At 37.4% G+C, this 25,697-nt stretch overlaps 3 protein-coding genes across 7 annotated transcripts; 1 reads left to right on the forward strand and 2 right to left on the reverse strand.

Moving 5' to 3' along the window:
• The first annotated feature begins 7,078 nt into the window (after positions 1-7,078).
• Positions 7,079-9,740, forward strand: LOC121980651 (cysteine protease ATG4B-like). 5 transcript variants are annotated; one of them, XM_042532782.1, is made up of 6 exons: positions 7,079-7,560; positions 7,687-7,805; positions 7,922-8,072; positions 8,622-8,760; positions 9,221-9,399; positions 9,517-9,740. In XM_042532782.1, the coding sequence occupies exons 2-6, from the start codon at positions 7,784-7,786 to the stop codon at positions 9,695-9,697; spliced, it is 672 nt and encodes a 223-aa protein (XP_042388716.1). In that variant the 5' UTR covers positions 7,079-7,560; positions 7,687-7,783; the 3' UTR covers positions 9,698-9,740. The 5 variants fall into 5 exon arrangements, with proteins under 5 accessions (XP_042388716.1, XP_042388715.1, XP_042388717.1 ...); XM_042532781.1 differs by having other exon boundaries at positions 7,080-7,560; positions 7,687-8,072; XM_042532783.1 differs by having other exon boundaries at positions 7,081-7,560; positions 7,687-8,072; positions 9,483-9,740.
• Positions 9,741-12,618: 2,878 nt separating this feature from the next.
• On the reverse strand, positions 12,619-15,944 carry LOC121980653 (ran-binding protein 1 homolog c-like). The gene is made up of 4 exons (XM_042532786.1): positions 15,719-15,944; positions 15,489-15,640; positions 15,280-15,405; positions 12,619-13,104 (listed from the first exon to the last, which is right to left on the reverse strand). Exons 1-4 carry the CDS (start codon positions 15,868-15,870, stop codon positions 12,872-12,874), a joined length of 663 nt encoding a protein of 220 aa, XP_042388720.1. The 5' UTR covers positions 15,871-15,944; the 3' UTR covers positions 12,619-12,871.
• A 268-nt stretch (positions 15,945-16,212) lies between these two features.
• LOC121980650 (internal alternative NAD(P)H-ubiquinone oxidoreductase A2, mitochondrial-like) lies at positions 16,213-23,420 on the reverse strand. Its single transcript, XM_042532780.1, has 9 exons — positions 22,799-23,420; positions 21,371-21,593; positions 20,162-20,322; positions 19,930-19,995; positions 19,334-19,497; positions 19,054-19,168; positions 17,686-17,865; positions 17,435-17,601; positions 16,213-16,388 (listed from the first exon to the last, which is right to left on the reverse strand). Exons 1-8 carry the CDS (start codon positions 23,240-23,242, stop codon positions 17,449-17,451), a joined length of 1,506 nt encoding a protein of 501 aa, XP_042388714.1. The 5' UTR covers positions 23,243-23,420; the 3' UTR covers positions 16,213-16,388; positions 17,435-17,448.
• Positions 23,421-25,697: the final 2,277 nt, after the last annotated feature.

Here is a 25,697-nt window from a genome sequence, read left to right on the forward strand (position 1 = left end):
AACGAAGCACCTGACGGAATATGGACTCGACCGTTCTCAAACACAATTATCAAGATTTTCTTCAACTAGCGGTAGTACTGATTCCGGTTTATTTTTATATTCGGATAATAAATTAAGAGAATCATTAGCTAAATTTGTTTCCATTGAACATCTTTCTTTTAGTTTTGGATCTAAATGCACATTTGAAGATTTTTGTAAATAATCTCTTAATCCATGTGCTAAACGTGTTCCTAGAACTACACTTACTCGTACAATTAAAAAATTAGTAAAACAAGGAAAAAAGAATTTAATTGATGAATTTAGTAAATTAAATAATAAAGTTTCTTTATGTTCCGATATTTGGAGTGATCATTGGCAAACACATTCGTATATGGGTGTGACTTGCCATTGGATCGATAACTCTTGGAATCTCCAAAAAAGATTATTAGCTTATAGAGTTTTTGATGAATCACATAATGCTCATAATATCGCACAATTATTATGTTTAATTTTAGAAGAATATGGTTTAACTCATAAAAAATTTTCAATATCATTAGATAATGCTAGTTCTAATACCGCTTGTATAGATGATCTAAAATTTGTTTGTCAACCTATTATTGGAGGTTTATTTTTTCATATTCGTTGTGTATGCCATGTTTTAAATTTATGTGTTCAAGATGGTTTAAAAATTTTAGAAAGTTATATTAAACCAATTAGAATTGCAATTTCTTATTTATGGTCTCATCCATCTATAATGAAACAATGTGGTAGGTTTTGTAAAATTAATGGAATGAGACCTAAAAAATTTCCACATGATGTACCAACACGTTGGAATTCAACATACCAATTATTACAAGATTCATTTCAATATAAAGAATTATTATGTTCATTTTTTGCACAAAACACTAATACTAATATATATTTATTTTCACAACAATGGAATATTTGTAGTAGAATTTGTGAAATTTTAAAAGTATTTAATGATGCATCCGAACAACTTTCCGATGTTTATTATCCCACTGCTCAATTAGTTTTAGAAAAATTTTCTAATATAGTATTAGTTTTAAATGAACATATTAATAATGAATCTTTATCTCCTTGCATCTTAGCTATGAAAACTAAATGGGAAAAATGTTTTTATTTAATTCCTGAAATTTATTTAATTGCATTTGCTTTAGATCCTAGATTTAAATTAGAAGTTTTACAAGAAATGTTAACTTTATATTATGACGCTTTAATTCTAATTAAAGATTCTTCTTTCTCTGATCCAGTTAATATTATATATAATATTAGAATTTATTTATATGATATTTATAATCAATATTATGCAAAATATGGAACACAAATTAATATTTCTGAAATTCAACAAACTACTAGTAGTAATTTAAAACTTACAAAAGCACAACTCTTATTAAAAAAACGAACAAAACGTCCACGAGGATCCTCAAGTTCCACACAGGAACTTGAGAATTATTTTACGACTTCTTTTGATTTTAATGAAGCAGATAGCGAAAACTTCGATATCTTAAAGTGGTGGTCACAGAAGGCTCAAAGCTTTCCCGTTCTCTCCGTGATCGCAAAAGAAATTTTAGCTTGTCCAATGTCAACTGTTGCTGTGGAGTAGACGTTCAGTGCCGGCAGCAACATATTAGATGAACGACGATCAACTTTGTCTCCCGACTCATTGGAAGCCCAAGCATTACTGGACGATTGGACCAGAGCGGAGAAAAGAATCCAAGGAATGCAACTTTTAGATGACGAAGTTGAAGATTTTGATACTAAAGGAACAAATACGACAGGAACAGGAAATGGAAGTGAATGAAAATGTAAAAGGATAAAAATGTAAAAGAACTACGTGAGCTTTGATTCTCCTAAAGGGATACGTAGGCAACTTAAATAAGTGCAAGCCCTTTTTTCAATAAATTTTAATTTCTAATTTTTAATGTTTAATGTTTAATTTTTAATTTTTAAATTTTTTTAACATATTAATTTTTAACCGTGGCGAACCGTGACGAACCGTGAACTGAACTGTGAACCGGCGGTTCTGAACCGTGAACCGTAACCGTCTTGGGCAGTTATGGTTAAGGGTCGACCTGCCTGGAACTGTCGAACCGTCGGTTCCGAACCGTGGTCAAGTCTACTTGGTGGTCCTCGTCTCGGAAGATCGTTGCCCACACAACGTCCGAGATTAGAAGAGGAATACAGTAGAAGATCAAGAGGTCATTATCTACTAAGTAAGGTATAACTAATATTGTTTTCCGCATCATGTTAGTTTTATCTCCATGTAAAAATACCAAATACAAGAGGCATGCGATTCTAGTATTTCGAATTAGTTTTCGATGTTGTGTTCTTTTATTTTTCTTTTCCTTGTGATTTGATTGTTCCTTTTGGTTGACCTAAAGTTATTTAAGGAAATTAAATATTAGCTTTCCTTAAAAGGCTTTGTCTAGGCGGTGGTGGTTGTTCCCATATCCAAGAAGGCCATGTGCCTTGCCATGCAGTCCTGGAAGCCAATTTTGGAAATTAATATTTAATGGAATTAATAACCCAGGTGATTTGGATCGAACGTGTTAAGTTCCGCAGGAGATCCAAGTCTAAACCTAAAAGAACAAATAAATTAAACTTAGGATCAAACGTGTTAAGTTCCGCAGGCGATCCGAGTTTAATTTAAAATAACACATGGTAGCTAGGAAAAGGTTCAGACCTTTGTACAGAATTTTTATACAGTGGAACCATTAGGTTTTCCGAGTAGCAACCAACAACCAGAGCTAGGAAGACCTGGACTGCCACAGTATGGCAGAAGGACATCCAGCCAAGCCATGCCTTCACGGTGTGGCTTTTGGCCCATGGGAGGCTACCGGTGCAGGCTAGACAGGATTACCTGGAGGACAGACTCTACATCTTCTACACACATGATGAGGAGACGGTGGATCATGCCTTGTTTTAGATGTCAGCCGATCCAATAGCTGTGAGGGCGTGTGAGAAGATGGTTACAGATGCGCCCTCAGATGGCCACCTATTAATGCATGTTGCAGACCTTCAGGCACTAGTACCAGGGGACCTCTACCTTGGCCAGGGCCCGCCACCTTGCCATGTCAACGATGATACATCATGTATGGATGGCAAGGAACTACAGCATGTTCGAGAGGAAACGATTTGATGGTGTGTTGGTCTTCAGGAAGACACAAATACATGTTTTCAGGACACTTGGGGTACTAGCGGATCAGGTACTTGGGCATCATTGATACTTCTTTCATATCATGCATGCATACATGACCCCTTCTAGGGGCGTACATCATAGCATTCATATAGGTTAGCATAGAGATAACATGCATTTTGTAGCGCTATAGTGTAGCTCCCTAGAACACTTGGCAAGAGCATGCATTTTGAGGGCATAGTCATCACACATGTAGATAGTGTTGGTGCAATTGACCTCTAGAGTTTCGATGTTTGACAATATGACCAAGGGTTGACCCAAACAGGACTTGATGTTTGAGAGAGAGAAGTCTAGTCAGGACTAGATGATTAGCAAAAGTAAATCCTAACCAAAGGTTAGGCAAAGTAGAAGTCCCAGTGAGTGAAGTCAGACTCTAGTGAGTGAAGTTAGGTGGTGGAAGTCCCGGTGAGTGAAGCCGGACCCTAGTGAGTGAAGTTAGGTGGTGGAAGTCTCGATGAGTGAAGTCGGGCCCTAGTGAGTGAAGCTAGGTGGAGGAAGTCCTGGTGAGTGAAGTCAGACCCTAGTGAGTGAAGCTAGGTGGATGAAGTCCTGGTGAGTGAAGCTAGGCAATGGAAGTCCCAGTGAGTGAAGCTAGACAACCCTAGGAGGTAATCCTAGGTTATACTTGAATTCTGTTAATACTGTGCTAACTCAGTGTTGCAGGGAAACTCAGCTAGGTTGACGGGCCGACCAAGTAGCTGACACGAAGTCCAGACGGGTCGAAGGGCTGACCGGACGTCTGGCAGGTAAGTGAAGGTAAGTCATTGGAGGGGAGTGATTGTGAGGACGCATTCCCGAGAAGGGAACATTAGGCGTCGATCCGACTTAGATCCATTTCAGATATCTAAATCGAGATCGTGACTAGATTCTGATCTCGAGGAGACGGAATCTAATTACTATTTTGTTTTATTATAAATTGGTGTAATACTCTATTTTGCAGGATATATAATTTACATTGCCTCGGATTAACGTTTTCTTGCAGGAAAGAGACAGCTGGAAAACAAGGGTCCGGGTGCCCGGAAGGGATCCGGGCGTCCGGAGGCAAGTTTTATCCACAACGTCGCTTCGCCACGTGGAAATCAATGGTTGGCTCGGCTACGTCACATTTAGGGCGCCCGAAGGGATCCAAGCACCTCGAACGTCCTATATAAGGAGGGTAAAGGCTCGAGCCAGAGTACAACAATGAACGATTTGCTCTCCCGTGCTCTTGCGACGTCTCTCCGACAAAGTGTTGCTACTTCCCTTTTTTTATTATCGATATTAATTTCTTAAAAGCAGTTCTGTACTTTACTATTGTAATCCTTTTCGAATTACTAATGAATTGCCCAACGAAAGCACTCGATGAGTGCGGGGGTTTGGAGTAGGAGTCGCCAAAGGCTCTGAACCAAGTAAAAAAAATACTTGTGTTAGTGTTGCTCTTTCTTTTCGCTTTTCTTATTCCGCTGCATGCTTACTCGATTTTTTTTAATCACTATTCATCCCCCCCTCTAGCGAATTCTCGATCCAACAGATAGGATACTGACAGACCTGCTAGAGAGTAGTTAGGCTCATACTGTATCTACATCAGAGTTTTGAGGTATGTCATACATGCATACTCTCCTGTACAGATACTAAACTGGGGTGATACTCTAGCTGATACTCTCCATTAAGCTAAAGTACCGCCTTGGTAAAAAAAAACAAAAAAAGGGAAAAAAATAGACTTGAGTACCTGATCAGGAGCTAGTAGTGTCTGAGACTACACATGAAGGACTACTGGCATTGGCATTTCACAACACCACCATGGCGACGGATACCTCCTTTCAGATACACCCACCGGCGGATGACCTAGACACAGAGATGCCCTTTATTTACTGGCAGGAGGGATACATTGACGCCTACCGGAGCAGGATGCTGATGGGATGCTAGACACTTGCAGAAGCACACGACTGCCATGGTTGGAGCTCACAGATGGTACCATAGTCTGAGTGTATGTTGAGGAGAGCAGCGAGGTGATACCATAGAGGATGGAGTCATGCAGTAGGGCGTGAGGACTGCATGTGGATTACCATATGGGATGAGAGTACTGTAGGTGAGGAGAGACCACAATGGGTAGAGTCATGTAGTAGAGCATGAGAACTGTATATGGGAGCATATAGGGGATGAGAGTAATGTACAAATGCATAGATTCGCCTTAGAAAGATCTATCTAGTCCGCAGCAAACGACTAGCGGTAAAGACATGTCAAATCCGTTTATGGTTGGGATTTTGCTAAAAAGCCCAAGAGGGTGAATATGTCCACCATAAAGACCTATCTAGTCCGCAGCAAACGACTCACGGTAAGGACAACGTCAAATCCGTTTATGGTTGGGCTTTTGCCAAAAAGCCTAGAAGGGTGCATAGGTCCACCATAAAGACCTATCTAGCCCACAACAAATGACTTGCGGTAAAAGCACGCCAAATCCGTTGATAGTTGGTCACTTACTCAAAGTGACTTCATGGGCCAATGCCATTGGCCCATGACACAAGAGGAGATGGATTGAGACTGCTTAGAGTCACTAGAGACTCACAGATACATGGGAGATGCGAGATACATGGAGGAGATGAGAAGGTGCGGGACACCAGGAGACACATGACATAGCATGGACATTGATGATGCGAACACATGAGCAGCTGAATAGAGATAGTAGGCAGTGCTGATTGATACCTCAGCTTCAGTATATGGTATTGAGGCTGAGCTTGCATCCAGCATGTGTAGAGGAGACATGGATAGGTGGTACATGAGTGAGCACATGTACATAACCATGATTCTCCTTCCAGATCTGATACTTCGTCAGACATGACATAAGGGATTCTATGATCACCTTGTATGTTTTGTGCATTTTTGATAATATATATTTACCTTTTCATTAAAAAAAAAAGAGGAGAGAAGAATTATTGCATGTAGATAAGAGAGGAAAATAAAAAAAATAGATTTTGATCGCATAAGTTCACCCACGTCAAATGTCATATATAGTCGTTCACATAAAGATGTATAGGGTATCATTCTGGTTTATGTGTGTATATAATTGTGCTATCCTACTCACCCACGGTGAGCAACAACCATGGACAGTTCTCATAGCATCGCACACTCAATTTTTTTTTACTTAATACTATAATTTGAACCTTAAACCTTAAATGCAAAATTCTAAATGTCTTAACCACATCCAAACAAAAATTTTAAAATAAATATGCAGATTAATAATATTATGTATATTATCCAAGGACCTTACCGAGCACACTCCATACAAACTTCAAATATTATATATATATATATATATATATATATATATATATATATATATTTAAACAAATAAAAAATAAATATTTTCTTCAATATAAATTTCAAATATATTATTATACCTAGTAAACGCTTAATTATTATTTTTTAATTGGACACTATAATTTAATTGAAAAATCTGAATCTTTAAAATAAAATCTTAAAACTTTTTAATTTGAACACTATAACTTAATTAAAAAATCACATTATATACCTCATAAATATTTAAAATTTATTTATTTTTTTATTTCTTTTAACTTGAACCCTATAACTCAATTAGGAAACCTGAATCTAGTGATAAAATCTTCGCTTCAGGAAAAATTATCATCTTCGCTTCAGGGGAAAAAAACAATTACTTAAAACAAATATTCTAAAGAAAAAATCTCTCAAAACTTTTCCATCTTATTTCAGAATATATATATATATATATATATATATATATGTCAGAGATCGTATGCTGCGGTGCTCCTGTGCGGTTTTGCTGCGGCGCAGCCCATTCGCTTCATCCGAGCTGGCAAGATAACCTGCGCAGAGCTGACATGGCAAATTCCACATCATCGTGAGAATAACCCTAGCATGTCATCAAAGCCTTCAAAAAAAAAAAAAAATCGTGGCGCCTGTTTCTCCTTCCTTCCTCTACGCTAACCCTAGCACAAGAGGCGCCGCGATTTTTCTGCTTCCTCCCTCTCCTTGTGTCGCGCCTCTCCTCCCTCTACGAATCCCCTCCTCTCTCACCGAAGCTCGTCGCAAGCAGAGCCGCCCTCCTCTCCTCGTCGTGAAGCAGAGCCGCCTCCCTCTCTCGCCGAAGCTCGTCGCGAAACAGAGCGCCCTCCTCTCCTCGTCGCGAAGCAGAGCCGCCTCCCTCTCTCGTCGAAGCTTGTCGCGAAACAGAGCCGCCCTCCTCTCCTCCTCGCGACGCAGAGGCACCTCCCTCTCTCGCCGAAGCTCGTCGCGAAGCAGAGCCGCCCTCCTCTACTCGTCGCGTTCCTCTCTCGCCGCGAGACTCCTCGTCGCGTTCTCTCGCAGCTGATCTTCCTCGACACTAGGGCATTTCTCTCCGCCGAACTAGGGTAAAATCTGTGTTGCCTCTTGTAAAATCTATTCTTTTGTCTTGAACAAATGTATTTTCCAATCTAGTGAGAAAACTTCAAAATTTTCTGGCTGAACGTTTATAATGATTTAATGTTGATTTGCAGCCATACGATCTTTGGTATCTTGAAATTCTACATCTTTTTGGTGATTCTAGCTCGTGCGCTTTTTCAATACACAATCTTCTTGAAGCTAGGAAGGCTTATGGTTTGGTTGCTGGGTCCTGGTTGGCTCCTTATGCTATGTGTCGAACATGGGAAATGATTATCAACACTAGCAAAGAACAATATGATCATGAAAAACGCAAACAAAGGTTTCCCATGGTTCTATATATTGTTTCAGGTGATAAAGATGGGGAACAAGGTGGAGCTCCAGTTGTTTGCATTGATGTTGCTGCTAGACTTTGTCATGATTTTAACAAAGGGCAACAAGATTGGGCACCTATACTACTTCTGGTGCCTTTGGTTCTTGGTTTAGAAAAAATCAACCCCAGGTAAATTTGAATATAGCATTTCTCTAGTGTATCAAGGGTGATACTTTTGATTTATCTTTTCCCACTGTGAAGATTTGAACTTGTCCAGAAAAAAAAATTAATGATACAATAAAACATTTTCATATGTTCTAGATATTAATGATATTATGTATAGTTTTTGGTTATGCTCCTTTATTCAAAATATTAGTCTAACTATATGGCTATGGACTCTTTGCGTCCATGATATTATATGCGCCATATCTGGACTTCAAATATGACGAGTGACTTCTGAGGAATCATATATTTTCCCTTTGCAAATCAGGGCACCTGGATGGTGAATATAGCTTGGGTCAGTTTTGCGTATACTTAGTCTTACTTCAAATACAGTTAAGATCCATTTATCATGGTTTTAGTCTGGCTTCTAGGCGGCACGGTGGCAGTGTTACTTTCTTAGATCATGTTTGCATTTGTTTTTCAAATCTTCTATAATTGTTTTTTGTTTGATATTTGGGGTGTTTATCTCCTTGAGTATCTTCCCAGCTGCTCTTAGTATGTGTCATATTTTTGCAGGTATATTCCTTTGCTGTGGGAAATGTTTGCATTTCCACAATGCCTCGGCATCTTAGGTGGTAAACCTGGTGCCTCAACCTATACTGATGGTGTGCAAGATGAGAAGGCACTCTACTTGGACCCTCATGAAGTTCAGTCGGTATAAAATTTATCAATGCATATTTTCGGTATAAAATTTATCAATGCATATTTTCGGTATAAAATTTATCAATGCATATTTTCTTTTCTTTTCGATCGTTCTCAGTTCATGAGCAATTATCATGTTTACTAAAAACCAATTGCCCTACTAATTTGCTTTCATACTGTTCTGAGGAATCTGTCATGTGTCATTGTATACAAGATGTTGAATGGAAGAAATGATTTCTTACACTTCTTACTTACAGTCTCTTCATTAACTCAGAAATATGGTTCTTAGAAACATACAAGTCGCTAATTAAGCCACTATGGTTCCTTGATAGCTTAAAAACATATACCTTTTTTTTTCAATTTTTTGTCATCTTGAACAGAAATATGATATCTTGTTCTCTTTCTTGAAATCGGAAAGTTGCTTGTGTTCGATCTATCTTGTCAGAGACACTAAATAACTACTGTTAAACTAGGCTGTTGATATCAAGATGGATGACCAGGAAGCTGATTGCTCTTCATACCACTGCAGGTATTTTGTTTCATCCACTTGCATTTTTGAACATGTACCTTTTCCCTCTCAAGTAGCTCACTTGAGGCATAAATCGTGCGATCGATCCATCATTGGCCATTGGGTTCTACTGCAAAGACAAGGGTTGGTTGATGCAGTGGTTATAAGACATTCCTTCAATAAAAACTTAGATTCATTTTTGTTTGCTGAATTTCAACATTACGCAGATGATTTCGAAGATTCTGTTCGCATTCCACCCAGCTTGCAGACAAGTCAAGTGGAGCACCTTTGTATTGTATTCCACCCAGCTTCTAAAGAGCTAGGTTTCACAGATCCATCTAATTTATTCTCAAGTGTTTTAATTGTATTCTCCTCTATTTTTACCTTTTCATTTATTCTCTGTAAATTATTAACTGATATCCTTGTACATAGAACAGAATGATGATCCATTGCTGAACCTAAACCAAGCAATAATGTTGTTGATGGCTTAATAATGTTGTTGATGGCTTGTTCCAAAATGATGAATCTGCATAGGTTCTAATAGCATTTATGCACGATGTCAAACTTCATAATAAAATTTTGTAACGTTTGAAATGATAAATGTACACAATGTTTCACATAACTAAATAAATAAATAAATAAATAATAATAATAATAATGGATAGATGAAAGATAAATCTTCTTTATAAACCTTTGCTAATATTTGGAAATTTAGAACAATAATTAACTAATGGAATAATTATATGTTGATACTACCATTTGTTGTACAATTATTTGCTTGTACAAATAAATATGGGATTTAGGCCTTAACGAACAACCAAAATTGAGTTCAAAATTACCAGAAATAGCACCGTAAATATTTTTTTAAAAAAAATTAAAGATAAATTGTCTGTCTTCAGCTGCCTTCAAATTCAAAATGTCCACTGCTAACTAACTTCCGGCGGGTGTTGTAAAGCCTTCCTGAAGGAAATTCAATCATCACTTTATGAGATTGACTCCAGTCAGAAAGATAACACACATTTACCACGTTTATGTTCAAGGAACAATGGATAGATCGAGTTCATTCTCTTGTAAGCTACAACTGAAAACGTTGTAATATATATATTTTGGTGCTTCCCAGTACGCTTGTAGGAAGGTTCTTGCGGAGAACCAGCCTCGAGTACGTGGAAGGTTCGCAAAGGTGTGAGTGATGCTAAGAAATCAAGCATGCATATGAACTAGGATTTGCTCACAAAGAGAAGGTGAGATACTGGACATTCAGACGAGTGTTGCAACCATGATCTATATATACATCCCCTTGTACTGGATTTCGAACTTTGTTCCTCAAGTGTAAAACCACTATTTCCATTCAAAAGTGAACTCTAATGGATCAATAACATTAGGAATACGATGAACAGACTAGTAGTACATTACAACTATTTCATTCATAGTCAAGATAGAAACTGGAAGAAAATTACAAATTCTGGCTTTGATTTCTCTTCTTCTTCTTCTTCTTCTTCTTTCAGGGATTCAACAACATCTTGCTCTTAGTTCCTGGTCCTGGACTTCTCCATGGCCTTTGGAGCTGCAACACATTTACAAACACCATTAAACACATTAGCATACAAATAATAAATCAGGATATTCTTCAATGAAATCTTGACTACCTTTACCGATTCCAATTGCATTTGAACCCTTCATAATTCTCAGCCTCCTACAAGAGTCGGCAAACATACTGCAATGGATCAGAGAAGAAGACAATTTTAAAGATAAAGAGAGAGAAAGCAATATGGGCAAACTAATTGGTCATTCACTATGTTAACAGGAGCGACTAGAGGAAGAGTCGCTCATTTCTTTTTATCTTTTTATCGAATTACTTTACAAAGGTTATCATCCTTGCAATAAAACCAAAACCAAAATGCAAATAAGAGTTACAACACAAGACTCCTAAATTGATTTTTCAAACTAAGATATACAGTTGGCATTATTGTAGAAGACTTACAATTCCATTCCAATTTTTGGCTTTCGATCATCTGCAACTTGGGGAATGAATTCCTGATCATCAACTCTATTTTCTTCCATTTCTGGACGCCCTCGTATTATATTTAACAATAGAAAAAAAAATAAAATTTGTTCCAATTAACTTGACAAAGACACTAAACTCTAACAGTTATCTAAAGTATAATAATAGAATAAAACAGAAATGATTTTAATATACAGAAACAAATTCTTATGAAAGAAACACTAAAGTAGTGCATAAGGCTATGTTCAAACATCTGAAAGTTAATAAATTCCAGTATAATGTAGTAAATATGCACCATGTTAGAATTACTCAGGTAGACTATAACTACTCAAATTTCTTAGATCATGGTGGCTAATTATTAATTAGGACAATGCATGGTTGCTTGGGATTTTACTTAGGCATTAGAAGGTAAAGGTCCTTATATCAGCTATAAGTAAAGCTCCGGTTTCCCATTCTCAATCAAAGACACTACATTGGTCAGAATACCCATTCACATCATTAATGACTTCATTTGCTGAGAAATGCGATGAAGTATAGGAGTAAATATGCGGCATTGGTCAGAATATCCATTCACATCATTAACGACTTCATTATTTGTTGGGAACAGTTCAAAAATCAACATTAAATAGAAAAATGGAGCTTTTATCGGCGAAAACCCTAAAAAAAATTTCGGGCAAGAGACTGCCAGCTGTGATTTTTGGTGTTGAGGGTTGATCGCAGCGTAGGGAGAGCTCGCATAGGCGAGAATAGAGATCAGTGGCTAATCACGACAGAGTGTTTATGCTTAAGGCGAGAGAGGCGATGTACGAAGGGAGAGCTCGCAGGTGGCAAGGGAGAGGTCGCAGCAGGAGAGGGCTCGACGCAGGGGAGAGAGGCGATGTGCGAAAGGAGAGCTCTCAACTGGCGAGGGAGAGCTCGCGACGAGAAAGGCGATGTGCGAAGGGAGAGCCCGCGGCTGGCGAGTGAGAGCTAGCGGCGAGAGAGGCGATGTGCGAAGGGTTGAGCAGCACTTCCATTAAGGCTCGCGGAGAGCGAGAGGAGAGGGGCTCAGGGCGAGAGAGGCAATGTGCGAATGGTTGAGTGGCGCTTCTGCTAGGGCTTGGGAGAGGAAGAGGAGAGGAATGAGGGTTGCGTGATTTTTTTTTCTCTCACCTTTTACGCAACTTACCTCTCACACGGGTGACGTGGAATCGCCACGACGCCTTCACCGCACGGAACCGCAAGAGAAGCACCGTAGCATAAGCTCTCTGTATGTATATATATATATATATATATATATATATATATATATATATATATTTTAATTTTTTATTATCCTATTTATATTTTTGTATTTATAATTTTAGGTAGTAAAGATGTAATTGGGGAGAAGCAACAAATTTCAGCGCTCAGTAGCAAGTTCCAAACATCAATAACAGAAAGATGAGCGCTTCTCTTTCGTAAACATGCAATGGAAGAGAGAATAATGAAACCATACAACAATAATATAAACGGTAAAGTCCATGACGAGACCAAACGTGACTTCTGAACTCAAATATGCTTACCAGAAGAACACAAGCCCTGACCCGCATCTTCGTATCACCTGAACAAATTCAAATTGACCAGAATCAAATATCAATCCTTGGATTTGGTGGGTTGTTCCTCGGCTTTGGATTCTGTTGCTGATTTCTCATCTTCTGGATTGGTTGAATCAGCAGCTGATGGAACATCCTTTGCTTCTTTACTATCATCTACCCTCAAATTAAGCAAGAGTTCAGCGGCCTCAGAGGATTCCTTGCTCTCTTCTGCTGAACTATTTTGAAGAGATTCAGTGATGCTTTCGATTGTCTCGATGAAGTTCCTACATTCTGCAGTATAACAGTAAATCATACATCACAAAATAGAATGCAGCATAACAGAAAAAGATTTATCGATGAAAGAACACAGGTGCAAGAAGAGTGTGAAAATGACATGGTCCTCGATGGTTCCAAAAAAAGCTCACCTGCTGGTATGGCTTCTCTTGAAGAAATGGGTAAACACAAAAGTCATGCTAATTGAAAATGGAATTTTATCGTCTGAAGCTATTTGCCATTTCTGCAGAGCAGAATTAGAGAAGTTGGGTTGGACCATGATTAGATTAGTTGGTCCACATGGTAGAGACAAACAAGTTCCCCACTCATTACTGGAAGAACTGATTCTGCAATGTGGCAAGATGCAAACACAAAGCTGGTGACAAAGGGATACATGGGTGGTTATTTGTGCTTTGAAAGAAGAGATGCGGTGTCATTTCAGGGATGAGTTGCTGAGCCTATCTGATTTGCTCAGGGAATGGAAACACTTAATGGAGAATTGGAGCTACAGAGGCTCAGCAAAAAGACAGAGACCTCCTCCTAGAACTAACTAGCACTAGTATTCAAGGATGCTGATGAACCATGAGAGGTGTGGTGTTCAAGGGAAAGTTACAACCTACGAGCAACAGATGAAAAACATGCAAAAGTTTATCTGAATGTAATCATGCAGGTTTTGGGTAGGTGATGTATCGGAGACATGGTTCCTATGATGATTATAATAAAATGAGTGTGTCATTTTAGCACCTGCACATCCTTTTTCAAAAAAAAAAAAAAAAAAAAAGGCTTGCGCTCTGCGTACAAGAACTCCAATGGTGCATGCACTTAGAGAAGTAAACCAAACAGGAGTGCAGAAAATAATTCATTGATTTCTCTTATTTATCTTGAAAAGAGGAGGGAAGGAAGAAATTTAATTTCAACCAATTCTTTATTTCCACTCAAATTTAATTGATAGAAAGTTTCTACAACAAATAGCAGAACATAACACCTACTTGAAAAGATGGTAAATTTAAAACATTGTAAGAAAAACAGAAAAGTAAAAGAGAGTCAAAAATAAATTGCATTCTTCCTTATAGTTATGGTGTATTTACTTGGCAAAAATAAGAGATGGATATAAGAGGGAAAGAAAAAAGCATATGAATCACTCAATTTCTCTTGATTCAATGGAAGAGAAGAGGTGCAAGAAAGTCAATCAATACCTACATTGGATTCCCACCCTTATCTAAATTCTTTCATTTCATCTTGGGAAAATTGGAGCAAAAGGAAATTTAAGCCTAACAAAAATAGAATATCAAGTGACATTATTTTCCCTTAATGTAAACTACTTTCTCTTCTACTTCCAGACCTTATGTAAAACACACAATTAAACTACTTCCTTCAGTCTTACTTATCTTCACTCTTACCTCTTACCTCACTCAAGTAAACAAGGGTACAACAACAGTAGCTCTCAGGAAGTAACTATGTGAAGCTGCAGATAAAAATTTGCAAGACTAAACTATGTATACGCACACTGAATTAGCACATGGCATGTGATGATTAATAATATGGTTTAGCAATGGAAAGAAGTTCAAAAGTAGCCAGGATTGTGAAATCATAAAGGTCGGTAAATAGAGTCAAGCATGCCTAAAATTAAACAGGAAATAGGCATGTAGGGTAGTAAACAAGCAATTGATATATATGTTCCATGTCAATTAACTTAAAGCAATTGGCAGGTATTCAGATTTTCAAATCATTAGGAATTTAAGTAAGTGACATGCTAAAAATTCATGCCAAGTGACAACTACAGCCACTTTTCACGATAAGGCCTCAATGTTTGTCTCTTTTTGGAAAAAGAAAAATCAAGCTTGAGCTCTAAGCTAAATAATTTGAGATGCTAAATTTAGTAAGTTAAAGCCAACAGTACAACGCTCAGTCAGACTAGAGAATGGCTACTTTTTCTTAGACGAAATGCATCTGACATTAACAATGCATAAAAAGCTAAAAAAAAACTTAATACTAACCCTGGGTTATTCGTATTACCAAAATAAAATGCAGCTGATAGATGAACTACGTAAATCATATATATATGTGCAAGTATGGATATAGTGGAAGTGTTTTGATTAAGATTCAATAGCTTCAACCAGTAAAAGTTTAATCACCCAGTCCAACTTGTATGAAACACATAACTACTGGATAGAGAAAAGATAAAGTGCTCACTTTCTACAGAGCCAAAGCGGATACAGAACATCTCCTCCTTCAATTCCCCATCAGCAAAATCCGCAGCATGCCACACACATGACTTATCATTCCCCGCATGCTCCTGAATCTTCATCGATGGAAGAACTAAAGTAGAAGGGAAAAAGGAAATCACAGATCCAGCGCCACAAGGACGAAAAAACCAAACCCACGAAGAATCGGTCACTCGCCTAGATGGTTGGCGCAGATCTTGAGTGTCTTGGCCTGGCGCATCACCAAACGAACCTTTTTGGTCTTCTGGTGCTTCAAAAGCTTCAAATTACCCGTGCCCCTCTCTTTCCACTGGTTCCCTTCCTTGTCGAATCGATAAAGCTTCGACTTCCTGACGACAAACCAGATGATCAGAACTCGAGATCTAGAAAGAAAGTACGAGAACGATTAGACGGAAGAAAAGTCTCACAGATCGAGCAGGACGTCCTCATCCTCCTCGCCGGTGGTGACGGCGACCTCCGAGAGGGCCACGATGGGGGTGATCTGAGCTCCGGTATCTTCATCCTCGCCGGCAGCGGTCTCCGCTGCCTCGTCATCGCGATCGGGGTTAGTGCTGGCCATGGAATTCGAATCGGAATGGCAGGAACCAGAAAGGAAAACGGATTCAGATGAGAAATCTGAAGAGGACGGTGTTAGGGCATGGTTTTATATAGCTGGAAGTACGTTGGAGGAACAAAGTCGCATGGATTTCTATGCGGACTTGTTTGTGACTTTTAAAATATTTAATTCAGCGATCATGATGTGATGACTCGCACAATTGTAGACGGACGGTAGAAGATAACGAAAGCTATATTCAATTCAAAGGATGAAAACAATATTTTCTTATATTATATTTTTAAAATATAACTTTATTTTTTTATCTATTGACTAAAAAAATTTCTAGTGAACCCAATGAAAAGTATGTTAAATATCTAACATCAATAATACATTTAATCACATAAGTATTCATTTTGTCTGCGTTACAAACAAGCACACCAGGAATAAGCAAGAACGCATGAATTAAAAGAAGATAAATTTTATTTTTCCATTGTCTTTGAGTGGTCTATATCTACCATGATACGCGGAGAAGCATTTGGCACCTGCGAGGGAAAAAAATATTATTCATCGTGATTCATTTTATTAAAAAAAGAAGAATTATTTTTTGATGGTTTATGGTCAGCGCATTACTTTTATTTTCATCAATAAATATTTCAAAATGTTGAAATATTTATGACAGAGAACTGTCTCACGTTGTGGGATGGGGAGACACCTTGCCTCGATTAAAGTATTATGATGGTGATCACAAAAATAATGCTAAATGAATTATGTAAACATCTTGAATGAGCAGAAACAATTCAAAAGAATGCAAAAGAAAACTTAAAAGAAATATTGAAGAACTTTTCTTTCTTTCTGTAATCAAATCAAAGAAAATCAAATTCCAATCTAAATGGAAGGCTGCTACTTTAATGTGAATGAACGATACATACTAAATTCCATTTAACAGACAAGATAGATAAACCATATATTATCTTGAACATCGCTATCAGCTTATTTCATGCAATATCTTCGAAATCGAGCTAGCAAAAGTTTACTGAGGCGCTAAATGCAATGAATAGCTACCAGTGTGGTAAGTCCTCTCTAATTTGTAAGATAGTAGTAGAATCAAGAACAGTTTAAAGGTCTGCATTTAGAAACTGAAACTGAAGGCAAGTTGTTATCAGCTTCATAAGAAAATTAATCGAGCAACAAATATATATCATCACCACCAAAATATACTTGTCCTCGATTAACTTCTACGCAAAGTCTACACCACTACTAACAAGCAGTGAATGTATAATGAATATATGATAGCAAAAAAGATGATCCTTGACGTTTTTAGTTGAGTAGCCGTCTAGGTAAATATAACAGTTAAAAACTATTTCCCTGCTACAAATCATCACATCCATAAGAAACCACCAATCCAACTACTGAAGGGGAAAAAAATCCTTTATCTCCTACTCGATTTGCTATGACTACATTTCTTTGTAATGCATAATTCACCGTTGATATGCTGATATCTTTTTATTGTCCTTTGAGCCAAACAAAGAAAGGGGTGTATCTGGACAGAATGTATGAACAGAATGCATTGCAAACATTAATGTGGTACCTGGATTATTCACTTCAGATGCGACTTATATCACGACCAAACACGAAAGTAGTAAGCCAGTTTATTGCAACATAGAATCTATTCCTCCAACTTATTACACGAGTCAAATATGCCGATCGCCAGATGAACCAGCTAATAAATCCCGTAAGAGAAAGTCCCTTAGCCTCCTGAGGCAGTTATGCAATGGTTTAAAATTTCATGACAAGTGACAATTGAGATAATAGTAAGCAGCAGGATAAGTTGGGAGCTACCTTGCTTTGCCTGAGGTCTACAAGAGCTTTATATCTTCCAACAGTTGCCATGCTTCCTAGATGCCTATAGACGAAAGGATCACCTAATTGTATATTAGCTGCAGCATTTGCATAGCCTCCACCAGCTTTAGCAATTTGGTTCAACAAGCTAGCAAGATATTTTCCCTGCCTTTCAGCTACCTGTTTCCATATGTTATTGTATGTGTTATCTCATGTAACACATAAATAAAACTTAAAAAAAAAAACTTGTAAAATATACAGGAAATATGAAAAGAACTTAATTAACATTATAAATGTGATGGCTTAGGACATTTAGGCTTCAAAAGTAGATAGGATAAAAGTTAATAAGTATACACTTTATTTACTTATATCAACAAATAACATTGCTCATATGCTACAATATGGCATACCAGGTCATTGTTTTAAACATTAATTAAGTAAAATATAAATGAATGCCTTTACAATTGCTTTACCAATATTGAGAAAACATGCCAGTTACTCGTTGAAGAGGCCAAAATCAAGCGGTATTATCTGTACTAATAATGGCATTGGATTCCACATGATTAATTGTTATATCTAGGGATATAAATGAACCAAACGGTTCGTGAGTTATTCGGAGCTCGGTTCAATAAAAAGCTCGTTTGAGTTCGTTCGTTTATCTTATCGAGCCGAGCTCGAGCTCGATTTCGAGCTCGACAGTTTTATCGAGCCGAGCTCGAGCTTAAGGATATTCGGCTCGTGAGCTCGCGAACATGTTCGTTTGTAGGCTCACGAGCCAAAAAAACGAGCCTTAAAACGAGCCTTAAATCGAGCCAAAAAACGAGCTCTAAAACGAGTCAAAAAATGAGTTCTAAAACGAACCTTAAAACGAGCTTTAAAACGAGCCAAAAAAATGAGCCCGAAAACGAGCCCGATCTCGTTTAACGAATTAGCTCGTTAACTATGATAATCGAGCTAATAACGAGCCGAGCTCGAACTGTTCGCGAGCTTGATAATTTCAAAACGAGCCGAGCTCAAGCCTTGTAATAAAAGTTCGATTCAAGCTCAAGCCGAGCTCGAGCCTGAATATAATTTAAACGAGCCGAGCTCGAGCCTAATACTGTTCGGCTCGTTCGGCTCGTTTACATCCCTAATTATATCAACCTTTCTCCAAAAAGATCTTGTTATATTAACAAACTTATTATGACTTGCAATGAAGTTTGGTTTGATTCATCACACCAAATAAATTCATAATACTAATAACAAAATATCTGATTCTAAATACAGTTTTATGTCCTTAACAGCAGCTGTGACTTGCACACTAGAAGCAGAGCCAAACATCAGAAAGACATGAACAGCACAAGGGAAAGTAGTGCAGAAGCTTCTAACCTGTGCCAAGGCTGGTAGTGTTGGTTTTCCTGTATTTTCAAGGAACCCACTACAGTCACCTATGGCAAACACATCCTGTACAGAAGGAACTCGTAACCAGTCATCAACGCCAATCCTGGAAAATATTAAATTAGCTGACCCATGTAAGTTTCACCTCTGAACAAAGCCAGAAAAGTTGCAGGTGCATAGTTCAAATGTCCAGTATTCGCAGCATGGAATTAAATTCAACTATTGCTTGATGATCTTCAAAAAACCAAGATTTGGATAGGAAAAAGACTACCTTCCCCCAGGGGACTTTGGGAGCTCTAAAGATTGGATGAATGAAGAAGGGCCAACACCAGTAGACCATACAAGAAGCCCATATGGAACTTCTGTTCCATCATTAAGAATAACTTTTTCAGGTCGAACATCTTTTACAATCCCACGCATAAGGCGAACTCCTGACTGAGAAGATGTACAATACATAGTCAAATCACTAAAAATGATGACCTTCTGTGAGTTCCAGAGAACTGAAATTATGAATAATGTTAAACATGGGACAAATAGTAGAGCACAACATTGCTAAAAAATGTTGTCTGTGGAATCACAAGACCTGAACCTTCAACTTATACGTATAAAAATTTGTGATAACAGGTTAGCTACCTCAAAAGAAGGGCATCAAAGGATATGCAAGTAACACAATAATGTCAAGCATGGTTACAAGCACAATTAAAACGAGATGTTTAGAAAAATTATCAGTAACTCTTACAAAAGGTGATGCTTTCCTGAATAATTTGTTTGTACTTAAGGATGCATAGGATGGCCTCTGGTCTACGACAAATGGACGAGGCAAACAACTTAACAAAAAATAGGAATCATAATTGAGCTTTTAGTCACCTTAGTTAACTGCTTCGTGGCATATTGTCGGAGCCGAACATCAAATGATGACAATATCTCATTAGCCTAACACCACCAAAAGAAAAAAAAAATCCAAATATTAGATAGTAAACTGTGTGGTCTTCCGCTTTTTATGGTGGTATGTTCTCTTCCAGGAACAACACCAATCAAGTACTTGGATACCCAACAATCTAAATCAGAAATGAGAAAGCTGATAAAAGCGGAAAGATACCTCAATCAGGGTAACATGGATGTAGTCTTTAACATGTGAATAGCGTTCATGGACATCTTTAATGATGAAATCACTTAGTTCACCACTGAACTCAACACCTGTAGGGCCTCCTCCAATTACAACACAGTGCAATAGTCTCTTTTTTTCATCCTCTGATATGCCTGTTATAAAATGTCTGATATATTAAAGATGACTATGGAAACTTTCAGGTGCTGGGAAAAAAATTACACAGAACTTATTAAGAAATAGTTTCTAGACTGAAGGAGACGAGAATATGGTAAGATAATAAATAATCTTAAAATCTGTATGAAGCAAGCTTCAAGAGTATTTCAATAATTCAATCAACATTATATATACATTCCCGCTACATGAAGCCTGCCTTATTTGCAGCAATGAAAATATATATCTTATCACCTATGTACAATTAAGGTAATCAAAGAAAATGGAAAGAAGCAATTACAAAAGCAAGTCTATTCTTAACAATTTGGGTTATTTACTTCTTTTCTTTTAATGAAAAATTATCAAGTGCATCTTCAGATGTTCATGCTCTAGAATCTAAAATATGTTCTCTTGCTGATCTAGAAAACCAATGTGTTATGGATTACCAGTGGTAAAATTCCAAAATTATTTTGACATGATGAAACTATTGATGGTTTTATTGCAAAATTGATTGTGCATGCATTTATCAAGTGTATATACGTGAGAAGCTGTTTCCTGCAGGTATCATCCCACTTATCCAGTCATAACCACCTACCTTTGCTAAGAAGCAAGAAACCCACTATTTTAGAGGGGTTCTTGCTATTTAAACCGTCATCACGTCTTTTATTTTATTTTTTTTGGAGGGGTCCAAATGGGGGGGATTGATCCCTTGACACATGGATTTTGTCTGGATGTCTAACTGCTCAAGAAACAATTGGTGGAAGGTCTTATTGACTATGCGTGCCTAGAAAAGTTGCAAGTGGCAATTCACTTCTCCAAGGCATATGCCACTTCATTTAATACTGTTATCAAGCTATTGTTTTTCACGATAAAGGGCATTTTTCTTTTTCTGTACACAAATTCAAAATTGCAAGTTCTGTGTCATGGCCTATAAATTTCAATAGAGATGTTTGACATTTGTACATCTTTGTTTTTAGACTAGGAAAAGCAACATCAGAAACATTTTAAGATTTTAAGGGATTGATTGCTACAAATCTATAATTAACATACCAGGTACATCCGAGAGCATTAAATTGAGGAGAAGTCTTCTACGAATCTCTTGGGCATGATGAACTTCCCGCAGGAAGATTGCATGCTCTTTTACACCATGTATACCAAAAGTTGAGGCCTCTGCTCCAGCCGCAATAATCAATTTGTCATATGATAACTTAAACTTCCATGGTTCTTTAGCATTTTCTAAACCTTCTTGATCCATGACAACCTCACAGTGTACCTTATGAATGCCAAAGAGAAAAATGGCAGCTTAGTATTTTTTTGGTATTATTACCTTCCTGTATAAAACACTATTTGTCAGTGTCCTAATCTTTCATGGAAAAGGTATCTATGGTATGCCAAGAGTTGAATTAGAACATATACAATTATTTCCATCTAATATGTTAACGGTAAAAGGCTTAGTAAATAACTTAAAAGGAACAAAACCCAAAAAGGTTAAAATTTAAATCTTCTTTCATCCCTTTTCCTTTTAGTGTTTATCCCTGTGAGTATGATTATTATCTGTTGCACTCAAAAACCAAAGAACAATTCCAACCAAAAAAATATGGAAAGAGAAATTTGCCTTTTGCTTCATTTTAAACAATGCACAAAAAAAAACATATTGAATCATGAAAAACTCTCGTATAGTATATTATTTTCTACCACCTACGCTCCAATTGGTGCTCATGTTTCCCTGATTTATCTGAGTTACCTTCCTTGGAAAAGCAACATATACTAGCAAAAAATTCCAAAATGATCTCGAAGGTTGCATTTCCTAGAAGAGAAAAGAGGAAGAGAAAAAAATCCGGAGAATAAAAGAAAAAAAAAATTAAACTTTCATCATTTTTTGGAAGCAAAGGGTAATAGGAAAGCGAATAATTTTGTCCACTTCTCTATCATAACAAATTCGTCTAAATCAGATGAAAAATCATCTAGTCTGCACCAAAGTCCCTAATATTCATGCTTAAAGGAGCAATTCCAGCTCCGATCGTCCTTTATGAGCCTCTCCACTGTCATCATAATTGTCTTCCTCTGATTTTATTTTGTACTTCTTCCAATTTTCTTTTCTACAAAATGAAGAAATTCTCTTTCCTTTTTATCTTTTCTGTATATTCATTTCTAACTCACCATTCTTCTCAGCCTATCAGTAGTAGTAGTAATCATTATTCAAGATGTCAACAAAAAAAAAAAAAGAAAAGACAATTCTTTGAATGTCGACAGTTTTCTGAACTGAAAATTATCAAGCATCTAATTGTTGCATTAAAACAATTCCACTAACAAAAACTCAAAAAAAAAAAAAAATCATCTTCAGGTTTCTTGCAAAGTATCGTTTTAATAAGCAGATGGGTTATTTCCCGGTTCATATTGTTAACATTCCCCCAAACAAAGATCTACAATCTTCGATTAGCATTACAAGCTCACATCAGCAAGAGAAGGGAAACACACCGTGTGCGCATCAGGATCAACAGCCGTGCAGCGAGCAAGGAAGAAGTACGAACCCGGGGCTGTTGAGATCGCGGGCTGGATGCGGCCGATGGGCTCAGCGACGGAGCGGAACTCGAGCGTGCCGACGCAAGTTGAGGCGAGAAGCGGGGTAAAGACCATGTGGTTCCTTGGGGAGACACAAACGATGTCGTAGAGGCGGGCATCAACGCCCTTCATCAACCGGCATCCGGCCCACCCGGTTCCGAGCACCACCAACCTCGGCTTGTCCAGCCCGGGCCTCGTAGGACCAAGGCCAGCATAGCCGTTCGAGGTGGAAGCACCGGAGCAGAATCCGGAAAACCTAGTGGTGGCGGAGAAGGAGGAAGGGGATCGATCGGGCGGAATCCCAGAGGAAAAAGATGAAGTGAAGCGGGATAGGCGAGAGAGAGATCGAAGCCAAGCCATTAGCGAGCGTATCAAATTGGGGACGGAGAAGATCGGATTTGATTTGAAAGGAGGCGAGGGAGGGGGCGGCGGCGGCGGCACCACCTTCGCCGCAAGGTGGCGGGGATGTAGCACTACCAGCCAGACACCGGAGGAACCGAAGCGAGACGATCTGACGCTTGAAAATAGGTATGAAAGCTAAAACTGAAAGTGAAAATATGTACAGAAAAATGGTTTTGAAGTTTAAATAATTCTAAAAATACAAAAATATTTTTTATTCTGATATAATTATAAAAGTTAATTAATTTATAAATATTATATATAATTATCTAGAAGGATATCATCATTGTCGGCAAGTTTGACCCAAAAAAAGACATACTGTCATAAATAAAAAATCATAATTTTTTTATGGAGTTCAGTAATAAAATTTATATGTTTAGGTATGTGTAACAATTTTCTTAAAATAAAAAATAAAAATAAACTATAATTTTTCAAGAAACGGCTGCAAGATTTGTAATCTATGAGAACTATTAAAAGATATAATTTTTATAAAACTATACAGTTTTTTTTAAAAAAATATCATAATTAATAGGGTCAAAATGATACACTTTTTAAAAATTTAGATGGAAAATATTTTATTTTTAAAAAAGCAAAATGTAAATTTTTTTTTATAATTTTGATGACAAATAATTATATAATATGTAGTGTATCATCATGCAGTAATTTTGCTTAAAAGTGTTATATGGCTATATAACATTTTCACTAAAATTATTATCCCACTAATTTTTAGTGTTTTGATAATTTTTTAAAATATTCAAGAAAATTATTAATATTTTTTTTAAATTTTATTAGATAAATTAAAATCATATTTATATAGAATTTAATATTTTTATTTAAAATTTAAAATAAATAATATACTAATATTAGCCTGTGTCTATTTCTTACTCTTTCAACTTCACTTTAATGATGTTTTTAAAGTGTATTTATTTAAATAAAAATAATCATCTACCATTTTTAACAAAAGTGGGGGATGCAGGGGTATTTGTTAGATATCCCACGATTAAAAGGGTCAATAATTAAATCAGAATAATATACGGGATTAATCAAGGTTGACTCTAAGCTACGCTCGGTGGTCGGCTCTCAGTTACTCTTGACTCCCGGCTATACTAAGTAACTGACTCTCATCTACTCTCGACTCTTAACTCCCGGCTATGCTCGATCGCCGACTCCCAGCTACTCCTGACTCCCGTCTATACTCGGTGTCTGACTCTCAGTTACTCCCAATTTCTGACTCCTAATTATGTGACTGATTCCCAGCTACTCTCGACTCCTGACTATGCTCAGTGATTGAGTCCCAACTACTCTTGACTCTCGGCTACGCTTAGTGGCCGACTCCTAGCTACTCCCAACTTCAAGTTACCCCAAACTACCGATTACTGACTGTCTACTTTTGATGTACGTTTCAGGTTCCTTCAAACTAAATTGAAACGGTCCGAACTATCAAGAACTAGAGTAATGAAGTATTACACTATTCTTGGAGGATAAGGAATAATGAAGCCATTATTGTAAGAAAACAGAAAACAAAGCTATTAACTCTGATATAAATAGGTCGTAATGGACATTTATTTCAGAGAACATGGCCACAACAGTGAGAAACGAGGAGGCACGGGAAGAACGTGCTAGAGATGCATGTTCAGTTCTATAAAAAGTAGTCGACTCTCATGATCAAAGGTATGCAGACACTTTCAAAATTCTAATTTCCAACAACCACTTTCTTCTTCATAAAGAGCTGACTTGAGCCTTAGAGTGGTTTCGACGGGGACTTCCCTGACCATCACTCTAACTTATTTTTTATGAATCTTCATTTTCTTCACAAATGGAAGTCACGTCACCTTCCTAATCAATAATAATAGTAGCGCATTATCGACGAGTTAAACGTCTTTGTTCTCAGATAAGAATACTTGATATATAATAGATTTTAACTAAAGTTATCATATTTTTTATTTTAAAAATAATTTAATCTTAGACTTATTGTTTTTATAAGGAAATTATAATTTTTGTCCATGTTATAATAAAAATATAATTTAATATGAGTCTGTTGGTGTGGGAAGTATCCGACGATCGAACCCAAGTTTTAATAATGACAAGGGATTCAAAGTTAAGATTATTTGTTATCTAACATGTGTGAATGAGGTTTTTCAGGAAAGTCCTAACTGCGGTTAGGCAGGTGGAAAACCCTAGGGGGTGGTAATCCTAGGTCATAGGGGGTGGTAACCCTAGGTGGAGGAAAATCCTAAGGAGCGACAACCTTAGGTCATAGGGGGTAGTAACCCTAGGTGGAGGAAAACCCTAAGGGGCGGCAACCTTAGGTCATAGGGGGTGGTAACCCTAGGTGGTGGAAATCCTAAGGGGGGATAACCTTAGGTCCTAGGGGTCCTAGGGGCGGTAACCCTAGGTCCTAGGGGTGGTAACCCTA

This window comes from Zingiber officinale, chromosome 5A (assembly GCF_018446385.1).
Source record: "Zingiber officinale cultivar Zhangliang chromosome 5A, Zo_v1.1, whole genome shotgun sequence".
Taxonomy (NCBI): Eukaryota; Viridiplantae; Streptophyta; class Magnoliopsida; order Zingiberales; family Zingiberaceae; genus Zingiber; species Zingiber officinale.